Source organism: Rutidosis leptorrhynchoides, chromosome 7 (assembly GCF_046630445.1).
Source record: "Rutidosis leptorrhynchoides isolate AG116_Rl617_1_P2 chromosome 7, CSIRO_AGI_Rlap_v1, whole genome shotgun sequence".
Lineage (NCBI taxonomy): Eukaryota > Viridiplantae > Streptophyta > Magnoliopsida > Asterales > Asteraceae > Rutidosis > Rutidosis leptorrhynchoides.
The window spans coordinates 152,992,085-153,004,990 of NC_092339.1; the positions used below are offsets into that span (position 1 = coordinate 152,992,085).

General features: G+C 35.9%; 1 protein-coding gene and 1 pseudogene across 1 annotated transcript; both read right to left on the reverse strand.

Moving 5' to 3' along the window:
- Positions 1-3,066: 3,066 nt before the first annotated feature.
- On the reverse strand, positions 3,067-6,987 carry LOC139857583 (uncharacterized). Its single transcript, XM_071846397.1, has 4 exons — positions 6,811-6,987; positions 5,985-6,517; positions 4,377-5,279; positions 3,067-3,506 (listed from the first exon to the last, which is right to left on the reverse strand). The coding sequence occupies exons 1-4, from the start codon at positions 6,985-6,987 to the stop codon at positions 3,230-3,232; spliced, it is 1,890 nt and encodes a 629-aa protein (XP_071702498.1). The 3' UTR covers positions 3,067-3,229.
- A 3,783-nt stretch (positions 6,988-10,770) lies between these two features.
- Positions 10,771-11,920, reverse strand: LOC139859699 (F-box only protein 8-like; annotated as a pseudogene).
- Between the last annotated feature and the right edge of the window lie 986 nt (positions 11,921-12,906).

Sequence of the window (12,906 nt, forward strand, 5' to 3'; positions counted from 1 at the left end):
AGATTCTATATGAATTTGAATTCAAACACAATCCAATTCCTTTGAATTAGATTCTGTAACCTTGCTGCACAAGGAAACAAGTTAGTTTCACACAAAATATCAAAGATACCGAATGTATGGAATACCGAATGTCAACTGTAGCAGTTGACAATACCGAGTCTAAGTATGAAAACTTAGAAATTCTACAGAATCCTTTCTCAAACCACACCAATTAGCTGCGTATGATCAAACCGAATGTGATAGAATCACAAACACACCACAATCTGCAACACTGAATGAGAATTAACAGCTTTGAAGCAGATTCGGTATGACAGTTACGATACCAAATGTAGATCAAATCTTCAAAACTTGAAGAATTGATGAAATTAAACCGTCAGAAATGTGATTAAGCACCTCACGATCACAACTGAGACCTCAAACCTTTACTAAAATACAGCATCAAGCTGGAATTGATGAATACCGAGAGTTTTAGCCACGAACTTTAAAAATCAACTTGATTCTTCATAATTGATGTTAAAAAGCTGTAATGATGATCGAAACTCTTTCTAATCAACCTAATACACCTTCGCTGAACTTATCACAAGAATCTGAACGTCAGATTATCAGATTTGATTATACCGAATCTGATTCAATATACCGAGAGTGCTCAGATTCTGTAATCTTCAATCTCTGGATCGATCTAGTGATGTAATATCACTCCCTGGAAGCTCTGATACCAAATGATAGGTCAGATCATGTTGAGATTAGAAGAAAAGACAAGTTAGAACGAGATTCGGTAAAGATGAAGGAGACTCGGTATGAGAGAGAATCAATAAGATTTACATTCAACAGCTTCTAGAACTCATTTATAATGCAATGGCTATCTAATTAGGACTACTTAGGTTCCTTATATAGCCCTCTTCTAAGGAACCATCATTTAAGCTTATTTCACATTAACACTATACAACTTCGGGGTCTTAACAAAGTAAATGAAGAAAAGTGGAGATTACAACCCAAAATGTAAATGACGAAGATATAGAGTAAATCTAAGATGAATCTTGAGCTAGCTTCGTTGAATCCACCCTTAAACATCAATGGATGATGAAATTAGGGTTTTGTATGTGAAATTCGGAGTTGTGGTACCTGCTCTCTAAAGATACATATGAAAAATAACCCAATCTTGTTCCTTTTATAGTGCTGAAAATCTGGGCTGAAACAGCGACAGGAGCGCCGCTTTTGGCCCAGGAGCGGCGCTTTTGGCTTAAGTGAGGAGCGGCGCTTTCTATCAGGAACGCCGCTTTTGGCAACATTCAGGGGCGGCGCTTTTGCTTTAGGAGCGCCGCTTTTAGCTGGATAGGAGCGGCGCTTTTGGCTGCAGGAACGACGCTTCTGGCCACTGATGGAAAATGGAGCCAAAACGTGCATAAGAACGTCGCTTTTGATGTAGGTGCGGCACTTTTGCTCTACAGGAGCGACGCTCTTAGTTGAGGAGCGGCGCTTTTGATGCTGAATTCTACACTTGTCATTTCCTTAGCCACTTTTGATCAGATTTGGTCAATTTTACACCAAATCAAGTCTTTAGCCCCCAAATTACCATTTAGCTCAATAGCACACAAAATAGGCTCCAAGATCATCAAAAACCGAACAAAGTGAAGGAGATATCGCGAGATAAAATATGTATAAATGGAGCGATATCAGCCCAGTAGTTGTTTCTAATTCTGATCCAGAACTAAATGAAGATAACATAACGTTTGTGGAAAGATTGGTTCGATTGAAGAAGGAGAAGAAGAGAAAGAAAGAACTAGAAACGAACGAAGATAGGCCATTACCGGTGTTGGTTGATCGTAGTGGAAGAAGATATTGCGGCTGCGAGGCCCCCGCGAACGAAGATTTTTGTAAATCGTGGTATATTTCGAATAGAGATGTTTCAAGAGGTTTACTTGGCGAAGCTAATCCGAGGTCAAGAAATAAAACGAACGAGTCATCTACTTCGGATACTTATAAGCTTAAAGTTCACATTGATGACTTGTGTTACGAGGACGCAATTCAAAACTTGTTTTTGGGGACTCAAAATAGTAGAGACACCGATTCATCGGCAAACGGGAATGGAAAAATGTATGTAGAGGCTTTCGCGGCATTCGATGAAATGATGACACGTTTGGCCGAGGAGAGTGAACCGAGTGAAGGATCCGCCAATGTTGTTATCTTACAAGATAGAGAATCGGTCCGGAAAGAACATTTTGAAAGAGACGGTAAATGGTAAGTTGAAAAGGGCGAGACCTAGAGGTTAATGTTATCTGTTGCCCCTGTTTATTTGTATTTCTGTTGAGGACATTTTTATTTGAAAAACAACCTCGTTTCTATATGAGTTTTCATTATTTTTACCAAAAAAAAAAAAAAAAAAAAAAGCACCATGTCATCTTTCAGTGATGATGCCTGTGTAGTATGCCTCATATTTTCGTCTAAAACAAGCGTGAATTGCACACTTAACACTCAGTTATTTATGTGCAGTTAAGAAATTAAGGCAACTACACTTGCTGCTCCCACCAATTGTATCTTTGTCACTGCAAAGGACTTGGTTATTGCATGTTGGAAATGATCTTGTAACATGAATTATGGAAATATCAATGTAAAGTTTAAAAAATAATAATTTGTATACATGAAAAGTTAGAAAGAGTTTGTTCTGCAAACGAGTTTGATCAAGGTTGTTTAGATCTGGACCTTATTCAAGATCTATTTTCATCTTTGTAAAGGCAACCTTGTATATTATAAAACGAATTTTTTTTCAAAAATAATTACATATGTTGACTCAAAAATTTTAACTCATAACCTCGTGTACGTAATTAAAAGGACACCCCGATATAGCTAGGTCGGTGTCCTTAGGTGATTATCAGAAGTACATAAACACATGAACAGCCACATCTCACATATCTATAAATGTTTAAAAAAATGAAATTTAAAATTTTGTTAAGCTATGAAAGCTTTATATAAATGTTAAAAAATGAAGATTAGAACACATCTGCATTCCAACAATCATCAGCAAAATTGTTATCTAGCAGATAATAGATCATATCATGTATAGTATATTTTCCAGACAATAAAAGAGAGAGAGTACCAAAGGTATTTCATAGTAATAGTCTAATTGTTAGAGGACAATTGTAGAAACGATGTATATAACTGCTAAATAAAAGAGAATGATCTCATCACAACAAACTTGATCCGATAAAAAACTCTTAGCCAAAAAGGTGTTCTAATCTTGATCATCACGAGCCATACCATTTTCTTGGTCATCTTCTCTCGGCCCATAATCTGCCCATGGTAGCAGAGACTCGAACAAAACTGCCAATGCATTTCGATTTGCAACTTCACGAGGCGGAGCACGTGCAACAACGGGAATATTTTCTTGATTTTCAGCGGCGGCATTATGCATCTGTGCCAACCTTGGATCAACCATAAGGTTCTGCAAGTGCTCTGGAGGAATTGTTGGTATTGAATCCGAGAACTCAGATACCATTAACTGTGAATACCTGCCAAAAAAAAAAAAAACAATCAGGGGTGTGTTCACCAGGCAACACGGGATTGAACAGGGAAACAAATCCAAGGTTGCATAAATCGCTACTCGGGGAGTACTCGATCGGGACCTTCAAGGGAGTAATTTCCGAGTATACCGAGTAATTGCCGAATCGGACCATATACTTTGAGCCGAGTTTAAGTTCGGAACTGATCTGGTTCCAGTTGGGAACAGGTATCAGAAAAACAGTTCAAGATTGGACCAAGGTTGCAAAAAACACTACTCAGGGACTCATTCGGGACTTTTTAGGGAATAATCGGCAACTCGGGGAGTACTCCGATGTTGACCAAGTTTGACTTTGCCGGATTTGGCTGATTTTCCGAGTAATCCTGACTTTTGGCCGTGTTTTGACCGATTTTCCAAGTAATCCCGAGTTTGGTTGAGTTTGACCGAGTAATTGCTGAGTACTCCCCGAGTTGCAAAAACTGAGTATTCGCCGAGTTCTGCAACACTGGATTGGACAATATTACCTTAATAATTGGTTTGGTTCTGGTTCTGGACTTGACTAAAACGAGTACCAGTTTTCTTAAACTCTTAAACATAAACAGCATCAAGTATACTACTAGTTTGGTCCAGTCCTAGTTTGGTTCTTTTGTTGGTCCAGATCATAATCTTTATCCTAATTTTTTGATCATATGGCATCAAATGTAACTAGCAGTTATTTTTGGTAAAGGTAGCAAATTAGGTGAGCAAGTTGGGTCTATGGTCAGACGGGGGTTGAACGTTTCCTTTTCCTCATAATTTATAAATATTATTTTAATAAATCTCGACAAAGGCAGAAATGACCATAAAAAAAAATAATAAAAAAAAGCTAGATTTTACTCACTCGTTCTTGTCGGATGAAAATGCTTCTTGTCTGACACATGCCCAATCCTTAGCTTCATTTCGATTAATTTCCATTTTTTCAATTACCGATAATGCTGAATCTTTAAGAAAGTTAGAAAGCTCAGGTAGTCTCCATATAATATAACTCCGTTCAACATATATATTAATCAAATGATCCAACGACGCACTTCCCGAATCATCCGTTGCAAAGAAACTATGGTTGACTATCTTTGACCAAACCTGCTCTTTTAAAGGAACTTTAGCCACCAACTTTTTCAAAACCGAAGGGTGTAGCATTAACGCTTGTTTCATAAGATCACTCGAAGTAGCTTTCGTTTCGTTTTCTTTCAATTGTTCTTCACGTTCAAGATAAAACCGACAAACCGCTAAGGAAAACGAAAAATTTGGAAACAACCATAAAGAATTATCACTGCTATATTCTTCAGAAAACAGTTCTAACCATTTGTATTCTTCTGCTCTAAGGGCAAAGTAGTCAATGCAAAACAAAGCACCTTTTGGATCATCCGAATCTAACGACAATAACAGTTTGCATATTTCAAGTGCAGATCGATGGCATCCACGTCTATCCATATTTTTCATGTGAGCAAAAAGTGCAGTGAATATCGGCTGGTTTGTTTCGTGTACGTATTTTAATTGAACGTTACCGTTTAACGGATTGAATAATGGATGCCATGCACATTCTAAGGCGTAAAGAGATTTTGCAGTTGCGTCTATCGACATTTGAAGTTCGCCAGAAAATTTGAAGTAGTCGGCTAGAGTCGTGAGTGAATCTAGATGATAAGGATGGTGTAATAGAACACTCGCTATACCGTTAAGATCATGTGATGCTTGAAAAGCTTCGTATTGTCTTTGAGCCAAACTGTAGGTAGCTGAAGGTACGTACCTAGATAAAGTAACACCAAAATAAAATGGTCAGATAAGTTTCAACCATAAGTATATCTCTATATATGTCTATATTTTTCTCAAGAAATTTTTTTAGTATTGATATGTAGCGATTCATATATCTTCATGTCGTCATCTGCAACTCTGTTTTTCCTTATTTTCAATCAAAAAGAAACAAAATACACTAGAAGGACAATACATTATCCAGAAATAGGCAAAGAAAAGCGAGTGCATATATAAGTTCATTAAGGCCTATACAGCATGTTGATATTTTCATGTAGAAGCAGATAACACCCAACAGGATTTGGCTAAACATAAACATTAAACAAATAAATGACCATATTGTTCAAGTATAGCTACTAACACAATAGCATGAAGATGAAACACAGCTAACCATCAATTAAGCATTTCAAACGTTTTCTGTTTTTTGTAACCAATTAAACCGTTAGTTTCAACTTAGTTAGAACATCATTCAACGATAAAACAATCTTTAAGTACAACTAAATTCAATGTCTATACAGATAAATTAACTTTTTTTTGCCAACACTGAACAAACCTATTGTGCCATATAAAAAATCATAGATAAACCATACCAGATTATCTTCACAGTGTTTGTCAACATGCAAACATAAACGTTAACATAAAAAATTAACACAACCAGATATTTAAAGAAAACGGATATAGGCATAGAGCAGACAAAACTTGCCTGAAATAGTTACACCCCTTTCGGTCTTTATTTTTCTCTTCAAGTAGCTCCATTGAAAGAGATCCATCCCACCTAGGCCAATGTTCTGAAGGAGTAACCATAACCGTCTTTCTATGTGTTACACTAACACGTCTCCCAGGTCGACCCTGTCTCGAACTTCCTGCCTTATTGCTTTTTTCAAATGAACTAACAACCTTCGACCCAAATATTCTTCGAAGCTCATTTTCCGCATTCAGGAACCTTGGATCCACTTGCAATACGCAAGTTTTACATCCATTCACATTTTCCACTTTCTTTTCTGAAACCCTACTTCGACCAACAGACGAATTACCTCCTACAGATAAACCTCCTAATATATCATCTATGGATCCCATGTCACCCGCACTCGAAGATACCTCCTTGTTTTTCTTCTTATTCTTCTTCTTTTTCTTTGATTTCTTATTATTATTGACATTAGCAGATATATTTTTCTTATTATCTTCATTTATTACAATAGAGGAAGAGGATACATCATCATCACTTGAATCATTATCCTGTTATTTAAAATCAATCATAACATCAACAACAAAACACAATAAGAAGTCAAAGAGTTAGTCAAGTCGCCAATAAATCGACGTAAATCGACGCTTGCTGTCGACTCAATAACTAACTAGAGCCGTAATACTATAGATATACATATTATACTTTCCGTACAACCAACAAAACATAACCTAAAAACCCTATCCATCCTACCAATTCGTAATTAGCAAACGTAAGCACATAATTAAACTATTAAGATAAAAAAAAAACAAGTACGTACATGGTTAATTATATGGTTAAATTACACACGCACCTGAATCTGGTCCTGGTCGTTGAGTAGATCGAATGGATTAGTGAAAGGGCGGGGTGAATCAGGGGAAGAATCAGAGTCGTTTTCAGGAGATAAATTGATATTAGCTGTGGTTGATAACGATGATTCTTGTTGTTGTTGATTGAGTACTTTTCTCAAGGCTCTAGCAGACATGGTTGATGGTTTAGGCCGTTTGCAGGTAGTTTACCGATCTCAGTTTTGGGAATTCAATTCCAAAACCCTTGTTATTTTATATCTTCAAGTAATCTTGGTTTTTTATTTTAGGTCCTTTTTGTTTTGTGAAGTTTAAAATTACACACCAAAGTGTTGACTGCTTTCATTTATTTTTTAATAATACTAAAATAAGTAACATGTTAAATACAATATCATGTCATGTCATTACAAAGATCGAGTCTATTTGGTTGGAGAGTCTATTTGGTTGGATCAGTGAAATTTCATCGGGAGTGACTTTTTTTTAAAAACGTAAAGATTTTTTTTTTTTTTTTACAAAATATAAAGTTTTTGGCAAAATATAGAGTTTTTTGAGCAAAATTTAGAGATTTTTGAGCAAAAATACGAAGTTTTTGGAGCAAAATATGGAGGTTATGGAGCAAAATATGAAGGGTTTGAGGCAAAAAAAAATTTCCACCGGGGGCAAAATCGAAAAACCGAAAAAATTTGCACTAAAATTGCGAAATCCACCGGGGGCGGGCGCCCCCTCTCTAACACATTGGATCTGACTTTGGTTGGATGAACAATACGTGAGTTTTTTAGGTTTCGAATTATAAGGAAGATTACTTAAAGCCTAACAATTAGGAACAATTACATCTTAGAGTATTTGAAGAAAACAAGTATCCAACCATTTGACACTGAGAGAAGCGAAGAGAGGAGAAGAGAAAAACCGTGAAACCTCGATTTCAGATTATGTGTACAACTGCTTAGAAAACAATCTATTCTAGGAGATTTAATGACCGGATCGTTACCATTTTTTAACACGTCTTCTTGGCATCTGGGTCAACGTTTTGACAGACCGTATAAGCTCTCAAAGGACCAAGCTTTAACTAATTAAAGATAAAGCAAACATGAGCTTAAATGCTTGAACAAACAAAACCATGCTCAACAAATTTCCTGATGCAATTTGAGTCGAAGGGCACTCACTGAGGACTTCCATTTGAAACTCATAAACTTTAGGCGCACAGTAGAATATATAGCCTCCTACACTTGCTCCATGGAACGCCTCCCCTTTTTAAATAATCTTCTATTCCGCTCTTGCCATACCAAACGAACTGCGCATCAAACGAAATTTTATGAAGATGATCCTAGCCAAGTTTCTTGAAGCAAACGGACTCAGAAGATACGTAAAATCCCTCCATCCGTGACTAATTATCGGAACATAACAAGGCTTTAACACTAAAGTCCATACTTGAGATGCAAACTACAGAAAAAATAGATGAGCGTGTGAATCTAGAAACATATTACAAATCGCACAAGTAATAGCATTACCATGGTGGATTTCCCAAGCTTGTAATCCATCTTGTATCTTTAATCTTTCATCTATAAGTAGCAATAAGACAAACCCATGTCTAGAAATACAATGAGAATACCAACCAATCGAAACCAAGAAACCTGAGTAGCTCGAGGGGGAAGGAATCTCAAACTTTTTTTATAGAGTAAGCACATTTGTTACCATTAAGGTCTTTCCATTTCACAGTATCAATACAAATCGAGCCAAAATATGCTTGATCGTGAGATTTAAACCTGAAGACCTCTTGAGAAAATACAATGACAACAATCGTTATGCGATCTTTAAACATGTTTTTTGTTATTCAAAGATAAAAAAAAATAAACTATGTGTAATTTCTTTTTCAGGGAAACTACTATTGCCACTCGAGGTGCTCTAAACAGTACCTCGCTAGATTGAAGAAGGAGAACGAGAGAAAGAAGGAAGAATTGAAGGCAAAGAGAAAGGAAGAGACGAATATTTCAAGAGGTCAACCCGTAGACGTGAACTTGAGGTCGAGAAGAAATCTTGCCTCCACTTCAGGGTCTCGGTCTTATAAGCTTAAAGATCACACTGAAGATTTGGATTACGGAGAAGCTATTCAAAACTTGTTTATGGGGATTAAGGAAGTCAAGCAAGGCGGTTTTACGGACGCGGGTAAAGGTGGATCATCGGCATTTGTGAAAGGAAAAATGTCTAAGGAGGCTTTCGCGGCATTTGATGGAATGATGACGAAAATGTCCGAGGTGAGCGAACCGGTTACTGCTACTGTTAATGATTATAGCGAGATCCCTGTTGCGCCGTTAGAAATTAGGTATCAACAAAAGAGAAGGAAAAAATTGGTTCGAGGCGCAGAGAAGGAAGAATTCGGCGTTTTTATTAAAGATATTTGAGTTCGGAATTCTCGGGTTCGTGTTTCATAGTGTCGTTATTTTTTATCCCCATTTTGTTTCGATTATTGGTTCAGTATTCTCAAGATGAGGTTCGGTTTAGATACTTTGTATGTTTGTTGGTTTCTAGTTACGAGCCTCATCGGAGTTCTCCCTATTGAATCTTTTGTTGAAGGCATTTTCTATTCGAAATCGTTTTCCGTATTTATATGAGTCTTCGTTATTTTGCCCCAAAAAAAAAAAAACAGTACCTCGCTTCTTGACTTTTTTTGAAAACGAAACTTGGATAAAAAGAAAACGGGAAAACATCAATCTAAAAATGAAAGAGTATGTGAAACCAATACAATAACGAGTCTATGTAAACAAAACAAACATGTAGTCACTACAAAGACAAAGCCCCTACCAAAACCCGAAAAACTAACCAACACACAAAACAGAAAACGAAGAGCATCCTAACCAAAACTACAACAAACACACTAGGAGACACGGAATCGAACGACGAGAGCAACCATAACTCAACAAAACCTAAACGTCCAACACCAAAAACGACTAGCCTGATGATCCAATCCTATCAATAGAGCCGCTCACAAACAAACCGAGCTTCTCAGCAGCCGAATCTCTTTGCTTGATCAAAATCACGAAAAGGGAATCATTAAACATACCTTTTCAATAAAGTTATTCATACTACCGTGGCAACTAGCTTAGTAGATTAGTAGGTTTACCAAATAACAAAAGCTGGAATCCCACACTATGTAAGTTTTCTTATCAAGATAAAAGCTAATTATACATAAGGTTTTGTTAGTTTTGACATTTTTTGTTTAAAATATTCATAACAGGAGATCATAAAGGCTGTTACATCTGTTTTGACGGTGTTTCTTGAAACCTTGGAAGTTATTGTGATGGAGACTTGAGATGGGATTGTAAGTAAGGAATGTATCAGTTAAATACTTAAATGGCTGTTATTTATCCACTACATAAGAAGCTTTGCAAGGCATCAATTTTGTACAATATGTTCTTTTGTTTGGGTTGCATCCATGACGAATCACGCTTACGTCCATATTCAACATTCGAATTAGAAATCACAGTACGCGATATCAAACACTAGTGTACACAAAATCATCATTTACAAATGTTTCAATCAGTACTGGAATAAATCTCAACCAAGGTCACATAACATTATTTTTGTTAGACACAATTTCACAGGAAATAACACTATATCAGTCTCTTCCGCCTTTTTTTGTGGTCTTCAACACTGTATGATCCCATCGACCAATTTCACCATATGATGATCAAAACGATTTTCTCCCCCGTTGCAGTTAATACACCTCTATTAGCGATATCATAGGTATCACCAAGTGATCGTGGCTAGTTAATCAACTTGTCTTTCTGGTGAATATGATGAAAGTATTCAAACACATTGAGGGAGAGAATTAACATAGACTCACCAATGTGTCCATCTAAAACTAGTCACAGTTATTAAAAAATTAGCATACAATGGCGATAGTGATACACATTTGGAAAACAAGATCAAAATGGAAATATATGAATATATTCCCAAATCAACCCTTAATCTTCCATACGATCATCGTCGTTAACAGGATACATCTGTCGATCCACTTGATTGATCAAAATTAGGGAATCCACATATGATCCTAGGAAAAAAAGAACGTATATTTCCGTAAATACCAAGGCTTTCAACATTCCCATTACATCTAACAATAACCAATTCATGGTTTTTTAATGCCACAACCGTATCTCCATTCATCCTAAAGCCGACCACTTTTCTTAAAATACCAGGTAACCGAACAACATATAGCTTTTCCCATGATCCCTTAACACCATACTCTTTCATAACCCATACATCACATGATTCCCTACCTTTTTCCAAATCATACTCCAGCAAAGCAAGATAATCTTTTCGGATACTAATCGACAAATTCGAGACGCATTGACTAGCTAACCCATCTGGTAGTGACATTTCATCAAATACTTCATCTGCCAAATTAAACGACACGATCAAACAACGAGAATTCACACTATTCGCCTCATCAAAAGCAACCCAAAGTATACTCCCATTATAACAAACCTGAGACCAAATAAACTGGACCGTATTAAGAGGACGATTACGCCTACAATCAACACAAATAGGCTTCCTCCAACTACCTAATGCAACTGAAAAAACATCCACCAATTTCGGTATCGAAAAATCATTACAATACGAGATTTTGACAATCTTTGGATCATGAGTTACGGGACAAACACCAAACCCTAACACATTGACAATCAAAGTTTGTTCGTATTTGGGAACAGAAACGCATATTGATTTTCGGATGGACGGGTTCCAGAGTATAACCATGTTTATGGATTCAAATAAGTCATTACTCAAACAAATTACACCGTCACAGTAACTAATAATTCTAAAATAACCAGCTTTGCTAGCGTATTGAAAGAACTGAATACTGGAAAAATGTAAACCGAAAGATTCGTTATCTTTTGATACGATGTATTGTTCGGTTTTATGTATTCGGTCGAAATACCTGATTAAGAGTTGGTTTTGCTTGATGGATTTGGTGTGTTTGAGATTTGTGGAGATAAAATGATTGCTGGTGATGAGAGAATTACATGATTTGCAGACTGTACGGAATCTGAGGATGGATTTTAGAGGGAGGTGTTTGAGGATTTGGAGGTACAGGTCGTCATGGAAGTATTCTGACATTTATTATCTTTGTTTAGTTTATGTTATAATAATATATACATATATGTATATATATGTATATGTACAAGAAGTCATAAATGGATGGCTTTATAATAATATATATATGTACAAGAAGTCATAAAATGGATGCCAATTTTGTAGTATAAATACCTCATGTATTAGCATTGTAAAACGTACCATTTCATAGAATTATATGAAATACACACTTATCCTCTCTTTTACTAATATTTCATAAATAAGTATAATTGTATTTTGTAGTTCTTTTATTAAATTATAACACGTTATCAGCACGAAGAGCTCCGTATAATCATGGTGATTCTTCTAGTTGCTCAACCACCACTTCCACCTCTCAAGTTTTCTACCGGCCACCGTCCTCCGCCGCTGAAACCGTCAGAAGATCCTGAAACTTCCAATGTGTCTTCTCATCAAGAAGTTACCAGCTTGGATTCTTCCATCACTAAGTTATACTCATCAGGTATTCCAAAAATTGTTGACGTTATTTAATTTAAATTACTTTGAATTAATTAATTAACAAGAAAACCAAGACTTTACAACGATCATAAAATGAACCTGTTTTGAGAGAGATAGTTTAAAAAAAAGGGAGATATTAAGATACACATATATATATTACTTACGCATATATAAACACCCACCTCGGGTATCACCTTCTTGATGAAACCTTCACCACCATTGAATCCTTTTAGAGGCGGAGCCAGAAAATATTTTCAGTGGTGGCACAGATAATAAATTTACTTTATATATATATTTAGAGTAAAATTTAACGTAACTAAAATATCAATAAAAGAAAAGTTTAATATTAAGAATTTAGGTGTTATTTTTAATTTCAATGATAATAATGATGTTTAACCAAAATTGAATACTACAGCTTCTTTTTGCATCTTAAAAAACGTATAAAATTAAAAAAGAAAAACATAAAAACAAATGTTAGATTGTAATATTGATTTCTAAGTATACTTATAATCAAA